The following is a 23,587-nucleotide window of genomic DNA, read 5'->3' as shown; positions in this document are numbered from 1 at the left end:
AAACTTATAATGTGACTCAAGACTCAAACAAGAAACACAAAATATTTTTGATTTTTATGATTTTCTAATTTTTTTGGATTTTTATTTTATATTTTTCGAAAATTATATGAAAAAGAAAGGATTCCAAAATTTTTAATATGAATTCCAGGAATCTTGCCATGTTAGTCTAAAAGCTCCAATCAAAATATGAGTGTAATTCAGACATGACAAGCCTGACATACCCTATCCAGAAGGATTGGGCATGACTCTACTGAAGTGATTAGCCAATCCCAAAGCAGTTTGGGTATGGCTTTACAGCCAGATAGGCTTCAACATGCTTCATGAAACACTAGAATTCATTCTTAAAAATTTTGAAGCCATAGAATAATTTATTTTTGAAAACATTATTTTTAGTAAAAATTTTTTTTTTTCGAAAACAAAAGAAAAATTTTTGAAAGCTTTTTGAAAAATTTTTTGAAAACAAAACAAAAAGAAAATTACCTAATCTGAGCAACAAGATGAACCGTCAGTTGTCCAAACTCGAACCATCCCCGGCAACGGCGCCAAAAACTTGGTGCTGTTGCCGGATCAAAAGGGAATCTGGCACTGATGTTACCGGACCAAAAGCTTGCCGAAACCTCAAACAATTCCCCGGCAACGGCGCCAAAAACTTGGTGCACGAAATTGTGATGTCCAGGCTCGAACAATCCCTGGCAACGTGAGCAACTTGGTACGCGTAATCGTGATTACACTTTAATTATGTAAAGTTTATGGCTCTTTCTTTCCCTGGCAATGGCGCCAAGAACATGGTGCCAATACCATGGTTCACAACTTCGATACAACTAACCAGCAAGTGCACTGGGTCGTCCAAGTAATACCTTACGTGAGTAAGGGTCGAATCCCACGGAGATTGTTGGTTTGAAGCAAGCTATGGTCACCTTGTAAATCTCAGTCAGGCAGATATAAAGTGATAATGGTGTTTTCGAATATTATATAATAAAATAGGGATAGAAATACTTATGTAATTCATTGGTAGGAATTTCAGATAAGCGAATGGAGATGCTTTCGTTCCTCTGAACCTCTGCCTTCCTGCTATCTTCATCCAATCAGTCTTACTCCTTTCCATGGCTGGCTTTATGCAAGGGCATCACCGTTGTCAGTGGCTACATCCCCTCCTCTCAGTGAATAATATGCTCACGCACCCTGTCACGGCACGGCTATTCATCTGTCGGTTCTCGATCATGCTGGAATAGGATTCACCCTCCTTTTGCGTCTGTCACTAACGCCCAGCACTCGCGAGTTTGAAGCTCGTCACAGTCATTCAATCATTGAATCCTACTCGGAATACCACAGACAAGGTTTAGACTTTCCGGATTCTCTTGAATGCCGCCATCATTCTAGCTTACGCCACGAAGATTCTGGTTAGGAGATCTAAGAGATACTCATTCTAGCTTAATTCATGTAGAACAGAAGTGTTTGTCAGGCACGCGTTCATAAGGGGGAAGGATGATGAGCATCACACATAATCATCACCTTCATCACGTTCTTGGGTGCGAATGGATATCTTAGAAGAGAAATAAGAAGAATTGAATAGAAAACAGTAGTACTTTGCATTAATCTTTGAGGAACAGCAGAGCTCCACACCTTAATCTATGGAGTGTAGAAACTCTACCGTTGAAAATACATAAGTGAAGGTCCAGGCATGGCCGAGATGGCCAGCCCCCTAAACGAGATCACAGGATCACAATACAATCCAGGATGCCTAATACAATAGTAAGAGGTCCTATTTATAATAAACTAGCTACTAGGGTTTACATGAGTAAGTATTTGATGTATAAATCCACTTCCGGGGCCCACTTGGTGTGTGTTTAGGCTGAGCTTAAGTGTTGCACGTGCAGAGGCCATTTGTGGAGTTGAACGCCAGTTTTTGTGCCAGTTTGGGCGTTCAACTCTGGTTTTGGATCCTTTTCTGGCGCTGGACGCCAGATTTGGGCAGAAGGCTGGCGTTGAACGCCAGTTTACATCGTCAATTCTTGGCCAAAGTATGGACTATTATATATTGCTGGAAAGCCCTGGATGTCTACTTTCCAACGCAATTGGAAGCGCGCCATTTCGAGTTCTGTAGCTCCAGAAAATCCACTTTGAGTGCAGGGAGGTCAGAATCCAACAGCATCAGCAGTCCTTTTTCAACCTCTGAATCTGATTTCTGCTCAAGTCCCTCAATTTCAGCCAGAAAATACCTGAAATCACAGAAAAACACACAAACTCATAGTAAAGTCCAGAAATGTGAATTTAACACAAAATCTATTAAAAACATCCCTAAAAGTAACTAGATCCTACTAAAAACATACTAAAAACAATGTCAAAAAGCGTATAAATTATCCGCTCATCAAAGAGATAGAGGAAGCTATCAACACAGAGGAGCGTAGGCCACTAGCGAGGAACGAGCCCAACCTGAAGCGGTGATTCTTGTGGGGTTTAGAAGCGGTCTTGCACCAAATCCTGTCGTGATCCACAACTGAGGTCTCAGAGCCGGCTTTATCGGCTCTACTAGGCGGCCGAGATTGCTAGGTCGCGGCCTCCAACCTCTGCTGATACTCCTCATGCGTCACACACGTTAGTTGTTATTAGGATAATAGTTAAATAATTGACTTTAAACAAAATAAAGTTGAAATTTATGATTAATTTAAACTCACATAATCGGCCGTCAATTGCTCATCAGTAAATTTCTCCTTGTTTGCCTTCAAAGTATGGATATACTTGAAGGTCTCCGCCAGTGTCGCCTCAGGATCCAATGACTTAGACTACAAATTAATATATCAACTAAAAAATAAAATAAACTAACAAATTAAATAATGACAGTCAAACATATATGAAGCAAGAAATCTTAATTCTAATTTTGAAAATATAATTTTAATTTTTTCGATTTAACTGAAAATTTTATAAAAATTTCGACAGAGTCTTTTCTGAAATTTGGATTTAGCCACCCTTGAAGGGTTCCATCCAAACCAAATATCCATCATTATTTTCACAGTTAAGCATTTTTCAGATAATTTCAACAACAAGAATCAGCAAACAGTTCAATAATCTGACATTTTTCAGTAATCTCAGAGCTTAATCTAACCTATCATAACCACCTAAATCCATTAAAATTAAAAATTAAACTAACTAAACTCTACTAACTACTTAAGTAACTTGATAATCAAAAAGAAAATTAGACCGACGAAGCAGTTTTATATCAGCTCAGCTCAGTTTAGTTCATACAGGACTATATAAGTATATATCAACAGAAAAAGTAAAGTATAAAATAATTGAACAAATTAAAAAACTAATTCAAGTAACTACTATAACATAAAACAATGCCAAAATTCTTACCAGTCTCGTCTTCGTCTTCATGAAGGTCGTCGACCCACCCGTATACCTTGATGACCTGGGCGAAGCCTTGTTGGCGATGTTCATCAGACGGCGATACTTGAACCCCTCGTTATCTCTAAAATGAGCCTTTAGTTCACTCTTGATGTTTGGACAAATCCACGATGTCAGGTGGTCTTTACCCTGACGAACATCGCTCATCGTCTGCTGAAAATATTTGGCTGCCCGATGGTCGTAGCTCTTCCGAATCATGAGGTTACGCTCCACATCCCATATGAATTTCAACTGCACGAAGTGATTCACCAACATTAGTTAGTTGGAATAAAATACAGTTCAAATACAGTAAATTAATTCTAACCAAATTAGGTTCTTACTGCCCACTTCTGAAACCAACGCTCTCTGATCTTAGCCGGGAGCTACATGTAGGTCGTCCACGGATTGTCGTACATGGACTTAATAACCTCGGATATCTCTTGTGTGCAAGCATTGAGGTTCGGTGCACACCTGTCAGAGAATAAACCTCACATTAACAAACACATAAGATAAACAAACTTAAGATAAACAAACTTAATATTAAAAAATTGAACTCACGACTGCATGCCATCGAGCCAAATCCTCAGCCGAATGAAAGGCGGTGGTGGAGGGGCATGCTGCTCTGGGGCATTGGAGTTATCACCCACCGCAGGGTTTGTCGACATTGTCGCTGCATCTGTAAGGGGCGTAGCAGAAGGAGGCACCCAGTTCAGGTTTGGGACCAAGATAAATTGCTGGTCCAATAGACCCGCCTGTGACGTCACAGGGGTCGACAGGATAGCTGGAGTAGAGGGCGATGACTGGTAATCCCTGGGGGATTCGGTAGAAGCCCACCCTTTACCACGACCACGTGTCCCATTCGACCTACCTCTGCTGCCTATCATCATGTTTGTACAGCGAATATATTAATAACATAACAAACACAAATAAATAATAACATAAGAAGAAACTCAAGAAATAACAAATAACTCGAAAAGTGGTTTAGTTTAGTAAATAAAAAAACGGAAATTACATAGTGTTTTAGTTTTAAAATAATTAAATTAGACTTTCAAAGTATTCTAACTTTATTCTATCTTCTTTTCTATCTTATTTTCTTTTCAAAGTATTTTAACTTTCACAGCATTCTAACAAAGCATTCTAACTCTCAAAGCATTCTAACTTTGTTAACAATTTTTCAAAACATTCTAACTTTTAAAGCATTATAACAATCCAAAATATTTGAAATACAAACTTAAGAAAGCAAAAAATAACATGATGAAACATCATTAGCAAGGTATATGGAAAAACACTGTAATTAATTAGTATAAACCAGCAGTTCCAGCAACAATATACGTCAGCAAAATAAGCATTAAAAAAGTAATTTTCTAACAAAGCAACAGCAACCAGTGAATCATCAAAATAGTTAAGCATTGCTCAAACAATTCAGCAATAATTCTTTAGCCAAATTAATAGTAAAATGCAGAAATCAATGATTCAGACCAGTTCAAAAAATCCCAGCAACAAGAATCGATAATCTCATATAATAATTCCAAATATATTGAGCAGAGATCAGAACCTATCAATCTAACTAAATTATCCTAACCTAACCACCTAAAATCAACCAAAAAGAAATCCACCCAAAATCAACTAAAAAGAAATTAATCTACCTAAATTAATTACTAAAAAAATAACTAACTAAATAAAATTAAGATTAACTAAGCAAAAATTAAACAGAGTAAAAAATAGATTCAATAAAAACATGGAATGCAAAGCAATTAGAAGAGAGAAGACGAAAATGAGCAGTTCGAGTAGCGGTGGCCTTTCCAGCGGAGGCAAGGGAGCAACGGCAGGAACAGAGAACAGAGAAGGAAGCATTTCGAGCAGTGACAGCGGCGGTCTCTATAGCGGCAGGGTAGGGCAGGGCAGCAGCAGTGACAGCCTTTGCAGCAGCGACAGGGGCTAGAGAGAGACTGAGAGGTGAGAGGTTAGAGAGAAATAGAGGAAGGTGAGAGATTAGAGAGAGATATCAATTTTGAAATAAAAGGGAAGAGGGTTCGCAGTAAGAATTTAGGACACAATTACTGTAGGATTTACCGGCGGTTTAATCCAACGGTAACGTGGTGCGTGTAACCAAAATGCACAGTTTCACTAAACAAAGTTCAGTGTCAAATTTACTCGCTAATAAATCCGACGGTAGCTAGCACGCCAAAATTTAATTCTTCCCTCCAAATTTTACCATGGACGTTATCGACGAAACAGCAACTCTGACGGTAAAATTTAGGGTAACAAATTTATTTCCAAATTCGATGGTAAATCTGATGGAAAACTCGCCGCTAATGTTTGATACTAAATCTGACGGTTCTCAACATTTTTTTTGTAGTGTTAAGCAGTAATATTTATCAACAATCAAGAATTTTCAAACACTTTCAACAGTTCAAACCTACTAACTTAAATCAAACCTATCTTAATAACCTAAATCTACTAAACTAGAAAATTTAGTTAACTAAATTAAACTAACTAACTAAAATGGAAGACTTAAAAATAGCATATAAAAGACTTAAAATAGTACTTACGATGTCAAACCATCAGGTCAAATCATCATCCGTACGATGGGAGGTGGTGGAGGGGCATCTGGCTGGGATCCATGAGAGAATTCTGGCACCACAGTGTCTATCGCTGGAGGCGTCATTTTTGAAATAATGAGCTACTGAGCGGATGGAGGTGGTGGAGGATTCCACTTTAGTGAAGCAGCTGGACGACTTCCTGGTTGCAGGGTGGCGTAGCAGAAGGAGTCATGTAGTTGGGATTAGGGACTATGATAAATGGCTGGTTCTTCATGTGCACCCATTGCCTGTGATGTCACAGGGGTGGTTGTAGTAGAGGGGACGATTGAGAAGTTCCAGGAATACCAATAAAAACTCTCCCCCTCCCTATAAAAAATGCTAACCTTCAAGGTGATAAACCGCACAATAATCAAACAAACTCTACAGAGAATCAATCATAAGTTAAAATTCAAAAATAGCCACAACACATAAAAAATAACTTAACAAATAATAATAAAATACGAAACTTTACAAAGTTAGAACCCTTGAATCTAAACCTAACTAATCCATCAGAAAATCTATTCTCAAACTTTAGAACTAATAAAGCATGCATATCATCAAGCATTGAGAATTCAATAAAGATTTTAATTTAGCACATTTTTATTTTCAATCTTTAGTTACTTAACCTTAAGGATACTAAATTACCAATTATTTTAGTCTAATATCAATGATGTTCTCTTTCTAACTCCACTCTTAGATTGATAAGGTTAAATATTATCTAAGCTTAAAACTTTGATTCTAACCAAAATATTAAACCAAAGGCCTAAATCACTCTAAAAAGTATTACTTCACATAGTTTACTAAATTCAAATAAAAATTTTAAATTCTAGTTTGTATAAATTACTAGACCTTATTCAAGCTAATGTTAAAAATATGTGGTTGTCTCTAAATTTAAGTTCTATTAGGACTTATATGATTTACTTTGTTAACTAATTACTTGAGTACCTGACTAATTAGGTATTTTAATTTTTTCATCATTAAACTAATTTTTATAAGTTCTATAACTGATCCTAAATTATCATCTTAGCCCTAATTACCAGTACTTACTAAAATGTAGAATTCAAACAACACAATAAATAAATCATTTCAAAATCTATTCTCAACTTCTAACACCATCCAATATTAACAGTCATCAGAAATTCATAATATCAAGTTAGAACCAAATTTAAGAAGTGCGAGAAGGTGGTGCTACCTGGAGGGAGCAGCGGCAAAAACAGTAGCGGCAGTTTGGCAGAACCGACACAGAAAGACGAACAAGGAGAGCCAGATGTTGAGAGGGAACCGTCAGAGGGTGCTTCTGGAGAGAATATTAGAGAGAGCATAGAAGGCGAGAGGGTGAGTAGAGAGAGTAATTTGAAATTAGAGGCAAGAGGGTTTTCAGTTCGAATTTAGGGCATGCTTACCCTCGGATTTATAAATTCAACGTTAAAGCTTCATGGGTGCTCTAAAATGCATGTTCTCTAATCAATGTTACTGTCAAATTTATCCGCCAATAAATTCGACGGTAATGCTCATGCCAATGAATCTTTTCTTCCTTCCAAATATTACAGTCGAAAAATAGAATTCGACAGTAATTTTTTACCCGAAAATTTATTATCAAATCCGTCGGTAAATCCAACACTAAATTTGATGGTATTCAGCATTTTTCTTGTAGTGAATGACATATGACACATCTTATTATAAAGAGCAATTATGTTAGTTAACCAACTAGGGTATGAACCAACTACAGCTAATTTTTACTCTTTCCTTTACAGTAAAAAAGATTTGAAACTATCATCCTTCCTTTTCCTCTCTCACGGCTTCTTCCCAAACAACAACACTCCTCCACACGGCTGTCTTCACTATTGCACTATAATCTGTCCTCCACCATCACTATTTACTGCTTTGCTTGTTAGGTTTTGGATGCTCTATTTTGCAATGATTTTGAATGCTCTTTTTTTTTTCTTTAGTTTTGGATTTTTTTTTGTAATCGTTTTGGATATTTCTTTTTGTTAGGTTTTGAATATTTTTTCTTAGATTTTGGATTTTTTTTGAAAATTGTTTTAGATGTTTCTTTGTGTTGGGTTTTAGATTTTTTTTTAAGGTTTTGATTCTTTTTATTAGGTTTTGGATGTTTTTTTTGTTAGTCTTTGAATGTTCTTTTTCACTGATTTCGAATATTTTTGTTAGGTGTTAGATGTTTCTTCCGTTCTTCCTCCAGCGTCGCCGTTCATCGTAGAATACCACCGCTGTCGTAGCACAAGAAATATTCCTTGCCGTCAAATACGCTGTTCTCGTCTCTAGTTGGAGCTTCTCGCAAATTCGAATGTTTTTTTTCAATAATTTTAAATATTTTTTTAGGTTTTGGATGTTATTTTTACTGATTTTAGATTTTTTTTTGTTGGATTTTGAATGTTCTTTTTCAATAATTTTAAATATTTTTTTGGTTAAATTTTAGATTTTTTTTTTATAAAATTTTCTGATTTATTAAAAAATTAGCTAGAGGTGTTAATTAGGTAGACTTTTTTTGTGATGAGTTTTGGGTTCAAGATTTCCTACAAAAATTCCATCATGTTACTTCTACTTGATCTCTTGTATGTGGAAAGAGTCAAAACTTAACAGGGTGGGCAACTTTTTCTTATATTAAGTTACATTAAACATAAGAATGAACAAAATGTTTTTTAGCGTAAAAGATGCATTAGTATGCACATAACCAACAAAGTGAACCATGACTCTTCTTCGATGGGAGACCATATAAGAGTTTTCTAATCAGCAACAGAATCATATTCCGAAAATTTTTCTCAATACAAGAAAAATCAAACAGACCTCCAAAAGTGTGACATTTAGAATTAAGTTACAAAAATATAATGAATTTGAACTTAGGTTAGATAAAGCATGATACACATCATGTCGCATTTTTTCACACAATTGTATATAACGGATCTCAACTGACACAGCATTTTTCATAAGCATGCTATCTAGCAAAACTCTAGTTACCAAATTGAAAGCCTTGATTTTCTTCTTCAAGTTAAATTCTGTCACATGCATATGCTTGACTTTTGCAACCCCTTTCTATAAAAAAATTGAACTATCGAAAATTATGGCGAGAAGATTTACGATATAGGTTGGCGTAAACAATCTTTGTTCGGAACACTAGAACCATGCATAAGAGTGCCCCCACGATACATAACCCAGCCATGATGATGGAAGTGAGGAAAAAGCATATGGAACCATTACACTCTAGTGGGTCACTAGCATGAAGACCTCGAGCTTGTTTCTCTGCCTCATAATCATAGATTTTGCTTGCAATGATACTCGAGAAGACAAGAGTTCCCATGGGGTTTGACAGAGTAATAAAATTGTACAAGGAACCGAAGTTTCTCAAACCAAATAATTCAGAGGCAGTGGCAGGAACAATTGCCCAATGAGCACCGTAACCAAGTATAATGAGTAGAGTGCTGACATACATGGACCCTGGCCATCCCATGGTAATGAAGACATGCCCAAAGGTCATGATAAGTTGAAACACTGCGAGAGCAGCTGGTCTTGGATACGCATAATCCCTGAACGAAGAATAAGCAAATATGTAATTGAATTGGAAAAACAAATTATATGATAGAGAGGTATTAGTCTGTTTGATCCCTAAAATTTTCTGTTTGAATTTACAAATTGTGAATCTCTATTAGTCTTTATTTCAACTGCTGTTAACACAATGATGACATGGAAAGTTAAAGTACCGATGATGTTACTAAAATTTTAGTCACGTTACCTTATCGTTAGGATTATCACACTAATACTGTAATAATTTACGTCAGCCCTATGTTAATGACAATTGAATTAGGGATGGAGATTCACAATTAGTAAATTCAGGAACCAATTTGATCATTTTATTAGTATATGATCTATTTTTTAATTTGTACCCGACAAGAAGCTCAGAGACGTAACCTCCTCCAACACGACCGAGGAAGTTCCAAATACTAACCAAGGAAATAAAAATATGTGCTTTTTTATATCCAAGAGACTGGCTTATCTGACGCAGATTGTCAATTACTGTTAAGCCAGATCCAGAGCCCATGATCATGGAAATGAAGAGAAGCCAAAAGTCTGCTTTAATCAAAGCTTGTCTCAAAGTAAAATCCTCTCCTCTGTGGGGCCCTCTCCTCCTCTTAACTCTCACTGCTCCTTCTGCTGCTGCTTAGACTAGCTTCGATTGCAACTGCACCATTCGCTTTCGCCTTTCTTGCGCCGAAAGAAAGTCCACTTCCTTGGGCTTTTCCTCTTCCACCTCACTTAACAATGCCTCCTCAAACTCTTGCATGGGCTTATTACTTTGCGCCATAGGAAGAAATGCCTCTTCCTCTGGAGGTTTCGGCTTCTAACTTTTGCCAAAAGCTAGCAAAATGGGAATGGCAAAGGGGACAAAGAAGATCAAGAATAAGATGATTGTGAAAATAGTGATTCCCGTGTTACTCAAGTAAACTAGATCATGGACAATCATGACTCCCATCAAGTAAGCAGCCAATAGGAGGCACACTCCATAGATGAATGCGAAGTTTTTGTCATCAGATGGACATAGACGCACTTGTTTGCGCCCTCCAACTGGTTGAACAATGAACATTAGGCCTACTCCCACCATGGCTGGACCAACATCGACCATAAATATCAATGATGTGTGGTCAGGGGAATGGATTACTGCATATATTTGTGTTAATATTGCACCACTAAGTCCTGCAAATTCCTTCGGAATTCCAACCACAGGACCTCGGCTTTTTGGAAAATTTTGGACACATGACACCAGGACACTGTGTTGAAGTACGTTTCGCCATTTGTTCCGATAAATATTAGAGCACAAATCTGCATACAAATAGATAATCCTCTTATTACTTGACTGTGATTCATAGAAAACATACATGCATCAATCATTATATTTATAACTTTATATCAAGTGTATGTTGGTTACATGTTGGGTAGGGTGTAAAGATCAATATTACTATTTGATTCTAGAATTAGCCTAGTAGCATCTTAGGTTTTCTCACAAAAAAAAAAATTAAATTGATACAAAAAACATGGATTGAGTTTTCAGAAGGCAGTAAGTTTATGGGGGTAAATATGGAGGATTTTCAGAAAATGATTAATTCAAATCAGTAAAGATCAAAATTAGTACTACATTACAAGCCTAGATTGAAGTATGATTTTTTATAGAAATTGAAGGAAAAGACTTTTCTATAAAAAATTATGTGTGTATATTGAAATTAACTATTAAATTAGTCATTATGTATTTGTGTAGGATAAGTATAGGTAGACAATGAAAATACTAAATAATATAAACAATGGATATATCGGATGTTCATTTCACTAGGTGTGTGGATGGTTATTCTAATATTAATATTTAGGTGGGTAATTTAGAGGTGTAGTGTGTTTTGATTTGATTAGTGGTTGTTCACATTGTTTAAGAAAGTTATTGGTTACCTAGCATTATTCAATGTATATAAATACATATATTATTTAACTCATTAATGTACATTTCATATTGCAACAAATATTTATAAGAGTCACTAATTTGGTGACTGATTTTAATGTAGGCGTGTGTACGTATATGTGCACAAAGAGAAAGAGAGAACACTAACAGCCCATAAGGGTAGAGGTGCTACTTTTCTAGTGACAAGCAACCAAACCTAGCCATAGCCAAAAAGGATGAGGAGAGAACCAACAAGAATTGCACCCCAAAGGGGCAAGATTTCACATAAAATACCAGTGACAAACCCAACAGAGTCACCAAGATCTTTGGCCATACCAACCATAGAAAGTTGCTTCTGGTTATAATTAAGGGATTCTTTTATCACCGGTGATATGCTCCCAAACAAGTACCCTATCCCCCCACATGATTGTAACCACATTGCGGCCACAAACACAAGCCATTTGCTCCTATACAATGACACAAGCTTCTCTTGAAACTCACCCATCAATCACTCAATCATCAACAAAATTGGAGTGTGTAAGTAATTATGGGTGTAAAAAGAATAGGATTAGTTGGTACATAGATTTGTCCTACCATTTTTTGATACATATTTTTGTCTTTAATTTTTCTTTTTGTAGCATCTTACTTTGTTCCTTCAAGTTATTGTGAATGATTTTGAATAAAAGTAAGAATGGGTACTCACAAAATGTGGGTGTCAAAAATATACTATTTCATTCATAACAAGTTCAAGAAGGAAAATAAAATTATAGTGTTAACAAAGGAGTTCAAAAAAATTCCCTAAAAACCATTTGAAATTAGTTTGTTGCACTTATTTGCGGACAACACTATTTTGAATAGATTGAAATCTGATTTGACTATTGAAAATTCTATAACAAACCATCGCAATTTGTGGTTTTGTTTATTAGAATTTAGAAATATATTAGATGACCTAGTTTATTGCTACTTTTTCCTATGAAAATTTCTAACTTTTAAATAGGATACTTATATGATATTGAACTATTAATTTTAGGTCTCTAATATATTGATAATTTAATAAATAGTTTTTTTATTTATTTATACCGATTTGATCATGGTTAATCATGATTTTTTTTTTTTTTTATAAAATACGGGGTTGAGAAGCTAACAAGGTATTTAGAAATTCCTTGAAATTCAATTCCCATAAAAATTGAATTCAATTTCAATTCCATTATTTTTTCTTAAAATTAATTCCAACCGAAATAAGTTTGATTTGGAATTCTATTCCATTAAGATTTCACTTAAAACTTAAAATGTCTAAAATGTCCTTATAATCTAAATACTTTTAATTTTTCTCACTCACTTTCTCTCAACGCCTCCCACCTTTCAGCACATTCTTTGTTCTCTCACCACCTTCATTTTCTTCTCTTCTCCTTCCTTCACTCACTTAATATAATATATACCTATTTTTTTGGAAGGTTATATGTAGATCTAAAAAAATATCCACATATGTAGATTTAATTTGTTTAACTTAGATTAATGATATCAAACATTTGTCAACGCGTCTGAATATTTCAAGTGAAGTTGTGTCAATCATGACACTAGCAAAAAGTATAATTTTATTCTATTTTATATAATTTGCTGGTAATAACTGATTTTTTTACTTGTTATATCATTAGACCACTCAACAAGTTAGTTTTTGATGGTTCATGTTTATTTTTTGTTGTTGGTTTACCGTTGGAATTAATCATGGAGAAATATTTAATTTTTTTAATTAATAACAATACTTTTAAATTTAATATTTTTAGATTAATCTACTTTTTTTAAGAGGTGAACAAATTTTAGTTGAAAAAATATAATTTTTTAACTATTTCATATAATTTAATAAATAAATATATTTATTATTTAAATATGATATTATATTAATAAAAGATAAAGTTGTTCATTATAAAATTTTAATTCATTTGATTAATATTTCAAATATTATAATTTAATTTAATTCTATAATTTTATTAATTCATTCCAAACATTAGAATTCAATTTAATTCTGACTAAAATTAAATTTTTTATAGAATTCAATTCAATTTTATACCATGAAAAATTTTCAAATAGAAGACATAGAATTACATATATAGGAATTAGTGTAAAAAAGGTTGTGCCAAACTAGTCTACAGCAAAACATAAAGAAATACAAGGGAGAAGAGCATAGAAAATGTGACATTCAAATTGTAAGCCATGGCCATAAAACGCCTGTCCATTCACTCACGTATTTGTCTCTCTGAATTCATGGTGAATATCTCTGTCATTGAATCTTTTACAACAATCTCTTATTGCCATAATCATTGACGTAGCAGGGTGTTGGGTTTTTTCTCTTCTTTATGAGGCCCAAGTCCAACTTTTTGAGGGTGTCTCTTTACACCCATTGTACCACAATCCTAATTATATTTTGTGGTCATTGAGAGGTAGAGAGTGTAGCCACTAAAGAGAGAAAGAAAAGGAAAAATAGAATTTTCGTTTTTATGCAAAGCAGTAAATTTCAAATGACAGTTTCTCATTCGTTCACAACTGTGTGTTTCTCTCATCTTGTATTTCAAATCGGCTTGAAATTTGAACTGTGTGTTTCTCTCATCTTGTTCTTCATTTTGGATGGTGGAGATGTGGCCTGGAACTCTGCAATGGGAAAAATTAGCTTCGCAAGAGAGAAAATAGGTTTTCTATTTTTACACAAAGCAGTAATCTTTAAACAGCAGTTTCTCATACTTTCACCATTGGATCAATTTGAAAGTTGGACTGAAGATTCTTCTTATTTTGTTCTTCATTCTGAACGGTAGAGATTTTAATTGAGGTATGCAGAGGGAGAAATAGGCTTCGAACAGCAGCTCTATTTTTGGATATTTTTCATCTTCTTGCTTCTCATTTGTAAGTTTTAGTGCTTTGATGTTTTGGCTGATTATATGCACATTTTTGTGCTTTGTTTGAGACTCTCTTGTAACTCATTTGATTATAATGAAGCTATTTCATTGGTCTAGACGACTCGTGGTTTTTACCTCTCACATTGAGGGGGTTTTCAACGTTAAAATCTCGGTGTGTTCTTATTATTGCTTTACTTGCTATATTTGCTTGTTCATAGTTGCTGCCATATTGTGTTGTGAGTGCTTCCATATTATTCTTGTGTTGGATATTTGTGTTGTTTCTGCTGCTAGGCTCTTTCACAGGGTGCCCATCAATATCTATTTATATACTATTCAACAACAGCTTTAGAGTCAATTTTGATACCAAGATTGGAAATTCCTAAGTTAATCAAAATTGAACCATTAAATTTTTAAATTAATATTTTTTATTAATGTAATTTTATGTCATAATTTCAATCCAAAGTGAAATATACAAAGTTGCATCAATGCTACTACTATAGTAATACCTTTGCAAATAATAAAAGAACAATACTACATAATCAACAAAATTTTTCATTACTTTACTTACTTTGTAATTATGTATGCGTGAGAGTGAGTGTGCCCTTTTGGGGTTTTGTGTGCATGAGAGTGAGTATGCCTTCTAAGGCAAGAATTCAAATCTTTGCCTTGGAAATTAGTAAAAGTAAGAGCTACGATGTCATCGAGAGTATGTGAAAAGGTGGATATCCTGCATCAGAGCAATGACCAAGAGGTGGAGATTGTTTTCTTGGAGAAAGAGGATGCACGTGATGGGATAATAGACTATTCCAGAAGTCTAATAGGGAGAATTATGGCTAATAGAGACTTTAGAATTGGGACTATGAATACAGCATCTACAGCAATATGGAATCATCTAGAGGGTTTACAAACCAAGGCTCATGGTAACAATGTTTTCCAATTCTTCTTTGCAAATGAAACTGAATTACTGAGAGTGGAGAACGGTCCCTATAGCTATTCAAACCATTTCTAATCCATCTGAGAAAATGGCATATGTACTGAGGATGAATATTGAGGAGGAGAATTTTACTATGATCTTGATGTGGATCCAAATGCGGGGAATATCTGAATTTTGCAAGACTAAGGAGGCAACAAGATAAATTGGTGAAAAATTAGGGCCGATTCTGGAGGTAAGTGCGGTCGCAATGCGGTTAAAAGAAGATCAAATTATGAAGGTACGAGTTAATCTGAATATGTCTAAAACACTGAGACAATCGATTAAAATCGCGAGTCTTGATAAATCGATAACTAAAATCCTACTCAAATATGAACAATTAGGGATTTATTACAATTTTTGTGGCTATGAACTTGGACATGAACCACGACATTGTAATGAACTTATTGAGAGTTCTAAGGATTATCAGAGGCCAAACATGCGTTGGAAGGAAGACCTAAAGGTTGATAGTATAGGTGGAAGATTGAAGACTCTAAGGAGAACTATAACCTAAATTATGGCCAAAACAGGGGAAGAATGAAAGATTTAATAGCAAGCCCATTCCAATTAGCTTGCTTAGTAGCTTTGCAAAATTTTCCTTTAAAGACTAGAGGAAGGAGAATAATTCAAATACCGCTAGGAGCAAAGGAATGGTGATGGAACCGGCTGATCTTAATTCCAAACAGAAAATGATCCCTTTGGCAGAATAAGAAGACTGCAGTAATTTCTTGCAAAACCCTAGTCACAACAATGCTGTCAAGGAATTACAGTTTGGTGAATTTCAGATTGGTAATATACAAGGAGTTATATCGAAAAGACTAAAAAGGCAAAAAATCAAGCATTGGGCAAGAGAAGTTAAAACTGGCTTGCAAAGCAATAGTGTGATCGGTGTTAACAGGAGAACAACAGCTTTGGCGGGCGTAAAAGTGAAAGGAATAGTGGTTGGAGGAGAAGGAATTCTCACTGCTGGGGGTAAGGGTGCCAACCCAAACAAGAGACCCAAGTGGCCATGAGAATCTTAATGTGGAACTGTCGAAGTTTGGAGAAACTCTTGTAGTTCACAATATTAAAGGGATACAAAGATCACATTCCCCCGAGGTGATGTTTATCTGTGAAACCAAACATCAGACCTTGTTTATAGAAAGACCATATTCAACATTGTGGTTTCACAAGCAACTTTTGTGTGGATGCGATTGGACTGGTTGGTAGACTAGCTCTGGTTTTGAAGGAAGGTGTAAAGATTGTAAACTCCGAGAAAAATATTCTATGGCCACAATTACTCACCTTTGTGATCTAAGATCAAACCACAAACCTATTATAATGATGTCTAACTCTTTGGTTCCTAAGTGTAAATGCCGTTTCAGGTTTCAAGAAAGGTGGTGTGGTGAGGAGGCATTTGATAATATCGTTACAAACTCATGGCAGCTGGAAATTTAGGGATCAGCCATGTTCCAACTTTTTCAAAAATTAGAAAATGTGGAATGGCTATTATTTCTTGATAAGCTTCAGGTGCTGGAAATACTAGAAAGGCCGTGAAAGAAATGAAACTCAGTTGGAAGTATGGAAAGAGAAACCCAAAGAGGAAAAAAAACTTAGTTGGAAGTATTGACTAACGCCTACTTTCAAGAAGAACAATTATGGAAAGAGAAATCAAGATTTGGTTGGCCTAAGTGGGGTGATTAAAATATCCATTTTTTCCATTCCAAAACTCAAGAAAGACATAGGTGAAACAAAATTTGGCAATTGGAGGATGAGAATGAACAGTGGTGTACTACGTCTGAAGCTATTGGAGATAGAGCTAGAAGATACTTTGAGGAATTTTTTACTACTAGAAGACCTCAGGATCCTTCAGCCATATTGGATGGGGTCCAGAAGAACATTTCTTCAACTACTAATTGGTCCCTCACTAAACCAAACAGTGATGCAGAAGTTAAGCATGCAGTTTTTTTAATTATCCCAACGGCAGCCCCGGAGGATGATGGTTTCATGGCAAAATTTTTTCAGCTTTATTGGGAAATAATTAATAGAGATGTTTGTCGTGCGGTAAAAAGTTTTTTTGGAAGGAGAAAAATTTTCAAAGGCTTCAACCACACAAATTTATCTTATTCCCAAGATTTCTAATGCTACAACTATGAATCAGATTTGCCCTGTAAGTTTGAGCACTATTTTCTATAAGATCATCTCCAAGGTCCTACTTCACCAATTACAACCAATCATGAATCAAATTATCAGCGGCAGTCAAAGTGTTTTTATAAGAGGTAGATTGATCAGTGACAACATCATGGTGGCTCATGAATGCATGTATTATTTGAAGAATAAGAGCTATGGTGCAAATAATATGGCTCTGAAATTAGATATGAGCAAGGCGTATAACCGGGTGGAATGGAGCTTTGTTTGGTTTATGATGAAAAAGTTGAGGTTCTATGCAAAGTGGCACTACAAGAAAAACGTTGAGTACCGTTGGATTTACCACCGAATTTAGCGTCTCATATTAGTGTCAGCTTTACCGGCAGATTTACCAACAATTTTTGGTGTGGGGTTCGTCATGTCAAATCATTACCGGCAGATTTTCGTTTCCGGCGGTAAATTTGCCGCTAATAATCAATGGAAAAATGAGAAAAGTATGCGCGAACTTTAGCATCGGATTTACCGTAAAAAAAACCCAACAGTAGCCACTTTAGTGAAACGTTACGTTTAGGCGACGCGCACAGCATTAAATCAGACAGTAAATTCGATGGTAATTGTGCCCTAAAGTTGAACTGCGAATTCTCTTCCCCTTCATTTCGAATTTTGCTCTCTCTCTAACCTCTCGCCTTCCTATCTCTCTCTCTCTCTCTCTCTCTCTCTCTCTCTCTCTCTCTCTCTCTCTCTCTCTCTCCTCTTCGACAGCTCTCTCCAATGGCACCATCTCACCATTCTGCTGCTGTAAATGCCTCTGCTGTCGTTGCTGCAAACGCTTCAGCCACAGCTTCTACTCTTCTTCTTCTCGACGCTGGAGTGAGGTCAGAAGCTCCGACTATTCTTACTTTTTATTAGTTATTATAAAATAGGATTTGTGTTGATTATTGTTGATATGTCTTGATTATTCATTCGGGTTGCTTAGTGAAGTTTCCATTATATATATTTTTTATTATTGTTAATTTATTCTTAATCTTTTACTTGAAAACTATTTTTTGGTGCTTTAATTTTCTTTTCAAGTTCCTTGCTGCTTCAACTAGATGATCATTTAGAATCAGTTAGAGAATTTATAAAAATTGGTTTGATGATGAAGAAATTAAAATAAATTATATGATTTAAGATTTGTTTGTTTTACAAATTTAGAATGTTTTGAAAGTTTATCAAATTTGTGCATTTGAGTTGCTTAGTAATAATGTTTGAAGCCTCTTGGTGGATACTAGATAGATTAGAATTTAAACCCATGTATGTTGCCTTAATAATGATTGAAAAAATTAAAATAGAACAGAATTTAAAGTTACATAACTTTCTCATATGATGTGATATGAGTCTAAAACTTATTTTAAATTAAAATTGGAGGTGTCTAGTATAATCCCACCAAAAATTAAGAGCAATGAGTTATAATTGAATTTTTCATGATTTTTGTAAAAACCTTGCTGCCTGCTGTTTTTCAGAAATTGCTAGGACAGGGGCAAAACTTTGAAAATTTGTACAAAATTTAATTTTAAAGCGATTGCAATGAAACTTGATTTAAATTAAAGTTTATAATAATCTATTTCTTTAACTAAGTTTATTCTGATGAAACATTTTGAATGATTAGTGAATATGTTTAGCACATTTTAAATTGGTGTATGCTCTTCGCAGATATGACAACTAGTAGAGGTGTTGCGGATCAGCCTAGTGGTCGTGGTTGTGGTCATGGTCGTGGTCATGGGAGGGTTTCTGCCTGTACTGCTAGAAATTCTGGATCCTCTCCCTGTACTCCGACTACTCCAGTGACGTCACAGGTTGCGGGTGCATCGGACCAACCATTGATCAAGGTCTCGAACCCCAACTACGTCCCTGCGTCTACGGCGACGACACGCCTCCATCTGCTCAGTAGCCCACTATCTCGGCGATGCCACCTCTAGCAATGGATGCCGTGGAGTCAGAATCCTCTCACGGAAGCCAGCCAGCTGATGCCCCTTTACTACCTCCCATTGTACGGTTGATGATTTGACCTGATGACGGAACGTCGTAAGTACTACTTTAAGTTTTTTATATGCTGAAAGTGTTTGATAACTCGTGATTAGTGATTTTTGATTATTGATTCTAATTTTAGTGGATTTAGGGTTTTATGTTTCAACTGCTGAAGTGTTTGATATATCGTGATTGGTTATTCTTGATAGTTGATTCTAATTTTAGTAGGTTTAGGGTTGTAGGTTTGAATTGCTGAAAGTGTTTGATATATCCTGTTTATTGATTCTTGATTATTGATTCTAATTTAGTGGATTTAGTGGATTTATGAATTTTGCTTCTTGATTATTAACTGGTGTTCAATTGGTGTTATTTAAGTTAATTATTGATGGATAGAGTTTGTGGCACATTCTAGTTATAGATGAAACTCTGCTGAAATTTCTAAAAAATTCTCTATATGTTATGGTTGTTTGCTTCTGAAGTTTTAATTTATATTGCCATATTAGTTTGTTTGTGAATTGTTAATAGGTTTGCACTAAACAACAACGCATGCACTCAGATGATGACCAACGTCATCAAGCTGATGTACGACCATCCATGGGCGAGTTACAAGAAGATCCCCTCTAAGACCAGAGAACAATAGTTTCAAAAGTGGGTGGTAAGAATTTAATATAGTCAAACCTTCTTAGCTAGTTTATATCTTCTATTTTGTTTAATACGATATATTTTGATTAACTAATTTTAAAGTTTCTTTGTACAGCTGAACTTTATATGGGACAAAGAGCATGATCTCATCATCAGGGAGATATACGACCACCGTATGGGTAGACGGCTGCAACAGATGCTGGAGGATGTACATGAGAGGCATGGCCACCTCACTTCCTGGCTCCACTCGGAAATCAAGAAGGCTCTGTCCGTTCACTGGGAGACTGATGAGGGGTTCAAGCATCGGCTTCTCATAAACGGAGCTAACAGGGCATCGGCTAGGTCGTCCAAGTATACCGGTGGCTCAGCGACCTTCATGAAGACTAAGGCCAGGATGGTATGTAGATTCTCTAATTTTGTTATTAATTTAGTTATATTCATTGACATATCATTAGTAGGCATCCTAACATATTGTTTCAATGCAACATGTGCAGTCGAAGTTGTTGGATCGCGATGCAACATTGGCGGAAACCTTCAAGTACACCCATACTTTGAAGGAGAACAAGGCGAGATTTGCTTATCAGTGGTCTGTGGATCATTATGTGAGTAAACATCTATTCTTGTGATATAAAATTTTCAATTAACTGTACAGCTGTCATCCTAATCATAATAACATGTGTTATACAGGAGTCCTACACGCAGAGATTGGAGGCCACAACTCAGCAATATCAGCAAAGTGGGGAGGACACTAGTGGCTCTGTTGCTTCAGTCGTCGATCCCGCTGTGGTTTGGCGCGAGACCGACTTAGTACCATACAAGAACCGTATATACGGGCTGGGATCGTTCCTTGCCAGCAGCCTCCGCACCTCCACATCCACCTCTGCCACCAGTTGAACCGTCGATCCCGAGGAAAGCATTGATTTGAGGTTTTGCAGGAGCTCACCTGAAGCCTTCATGAACAGGCTTAGGAGCTGAACGAGACTCGAAAGAGGTATCGGGAGATCCTCACACGCGTGACGGATACGGACGAGCTCAGGCTGGAGTGGAGGGAGCAACTGGAGCAACTTCATCGGATGGAGCAACAGATGACAGTGTACCAAGTTCAGATGTGCGCTAGTGTTAGCGGCACTGCTGGTGGCAGCGGTGCTGCTGGTTATGATGTGGCCTACATATTTTATCACCCTCCAGCGGAGCTTTTTCATGGACGATTCTCAAAGAAAGAGTGATGGAACACCATTTGGGGACTTCATTGCCAACCAAAAATCAAAAGCTTCATCCGGAAGCTTAACCATGATAGACTTGCTATCAGAAAGAAGATCCACAACCAAATCCCCCAAATTGGAGATGATTGTCCTTGTTGTTCAAAACTAGAAACGCTACTCCATTGTTGTGTTTTCTTCCCAAAAGTTGAAGGGATCTAGAACCACTCGCCTATAGCTAGGTTAATTCCCAAAAATCTAAACTAACATCCTTAACAATGATGGAAAAATCTCACGAAATTAGTAAAGAATAGGTTGGATTCGTTGTTTTACCTCTCCCAAACTACGTATTTATTATGGAATGTATGGCTTGCAAGAAACACTCTGATTTTCAAAGGAAAAAAAATTGAGCCTAAAAAAATTTTGTTTCAAGCTTTAATTCTAGTTGATAAATTCGTCAGACATAGATTGCACCACCACAAAAGTTGAAATCAACATTTTTTCTTCTTCTTTTTTACCGTTATTTTTCCCTTTTTTTACACATTATTTTTTCATTTTTGTTTTTTATTTAGGAATATTCTCATTTTCAATGTGATGCTTTTAGACCTATGATCTTATAATTGCACCTTTTATTGCAATAAAGCATATCTGAGGATAAAAAACAAAAATTTTTTTTATTAATATTTGACTTATCTTAAATTTTAAATACTACATTTCTAATGGTATAAAAATAAATTAATGGTATAAAAATAAATTATTGACTAAATATTTACTAATATTGATAGAAATTATTAGCCCTCACGTTTTTCATAATAAACAAATTACCAACTTTCTTTATGATGACGGGATGGTTCATCTTATTTAACCGCGTCAAATAACGTTACATCCAGTATGCTTAGAATTCAAAGTGATGTTTGGTTACATCATTACAGTTTCATCATATATATAAAAAGCAGGACCTTTTCAGCATCGTCGATATGTCCGAGTGGTTAAGGAGACAGACTTGAAATCTGTTGGGCTTCGCCCGCGCAGGTTCGAACCCTGCTGTCGACGATTTTGTTTTAAATCAGTGGGAGATTTTATGAGAATTGAGTCAAAGTGACAGAAGAATACTTATTGACAAATTGCTTTCTAATCAAATTCAATTGTTTTAAATCAGTGGGAGATTTTATGAGAATTGAGTCAAAGTGACAGAAGAATACTTATTGACAAATTGCTTTCTAATCAAATTCAATTATAGAGATGGAGATTGTTAGATAGATTATAGTCAAATAATTTGCATACAAAAAATAATCCAGCACTCTCCCAAACATTATTGAAAAAAAAATACATTTTTTATTCATCTCTAACCGTCAATATTTAATAAAAAAGTTAAAAATATAATAGAACACAAAAAACTTAGTGAAATATAATAAAATTTCACTATACAAGTGTTTATACAAACGATTTCCATAAATTAATCCAAAATTTTCACCCATTTTTATACTTTTATAATCATTTACCTCCTAAATGAATGGTTAAGATTTAATCTAATTAACGATTTAGATCGAATTACAAAAACTTTTATTACAAATATCTTTTTTACTATTTTTTTTTAAATACTTTTAGATTTTTTAAACTACTCTTTATCTTATATATGTATATTCTTCTAGAATATTTTATAACTTTTTAGTATTTTTTAGAATTTTTTTAGAATACTCTAATATCTTCTAGAATATTTTAGAATTATCTAAAACATTTTTAAATACTCTACACTATACAAATACGGTTAAATATAACATTTTAAAAGTTATCGTAATAGTGCTGATATGAATATAGAGTTTAATTTTAATATACTTAAAGCGTAGAAAAAATTATAAAATCATCCAATTATATTTATGCATTAAGATAATCTTTTAAATAATAAATTTAAAAATTAATTATTTTCTTTTTGATGTGATAATAATACACAATTAATTGTCTGAATAAAATTCTTTTACATTAATAGAACATAAAAGTCAAATTCTTATACATAAGGCAAAAAAATGTTAATTACCTAATATTTTTCATTTTACTAAGACTAACTTGGATCAAAATAATGTACAAAAATCTCTTTGGTTTTCTTTATCATGAGTTGTCCTCTTGTTAAAAATATTTTATATTCCTTAATTGACCTTGAGAATAAAGTTGTCTTAAAAAAGTGAGATGTATTATTCGAATTGTGTTTATTTATTTGAAAATTATGATACTTAATTTTCTATAAATATTTCCATTAATTATTTCAAATATACACGCATAAAATTAAAGTCTTATTTGCATCACATGTGTTTTTTTTACATAGTAGCATTAGGTAACTTGTTTGTTATTAGGGA

At 34.9% G+C, this 23,587-nt stretch overlaps 2 protein-coding genes and 1 non-coding gene across 3 annotated transcripts; 2 read left to right on the top strand and 1 right to left on the bottom strand.

Moving 5' to 3' along the window:
* Positions 1-9,033: 9,033 nt before the first annotated feature.
* LOC107647408 (protein NUCLEAR FUSION DEFECTIVE 4) lies at positions 9,034-11,908 on the bottom strand. The gene is given in 4 exon segments (XM_016351482.2): positions 9,034-9,508; positions 9,866-10,745; positions 10,748-10,799; positions 11,573-11,908. Coding segments are annotated over 4 exon segments (1,743 nt in total).
* Positions 11,909-20,212: 8,304 nt separating this feature from the next.
* Positions 20,213-20,931, top strand: LOC148562829 (uncharacterized). Its single transcript, XM_088489916.1, has 3 exons — positions 20,213-20,434; positions 20,532-20,639; positions 20,725-20,931. Exons 1-3 carry the CDS (start codon positions 20,213-20,215, stop codon positions 20,929-20,931), a joined length of 537 nt encoding a protein of 178 aa, XP_088346042.1.
* Positions 20,932-22,207: 1,276 nt separating this feature from the next.
* On the top strand, positions 22,208-22,289 carry TRNAS-UGA (transfer RNA serine (anticodon UGA)). The gene has a single exon. It is a non-coding gene; the product is annotated as a tRNA-Ser (tRNA).
* The last annotated feature ends 1,298 nt before the right edge of the window (positions 22,290-23,587 follow it).

This window comes from Arachis ipaensis, chromosome B6 (assembly GCF_059453495.1).
Source record: "Arachis ipaensis isolate K30076 ecotype BB chromosome B6, ASM5945349v1, whole genome shotgun sequence".
NCBI classification, from domain to species: Eukaryota; Viridiplantae; Streptophyta; class Magnoliopsida; order Fabales; family Fabaceae; genus Arachis; species Arachis ipaensis.
The sequence above is the reverse complement of the archived record's forward strand: the minus strand, read 5'-3'. Positions and strand labels throughout refer to the sequence as shown.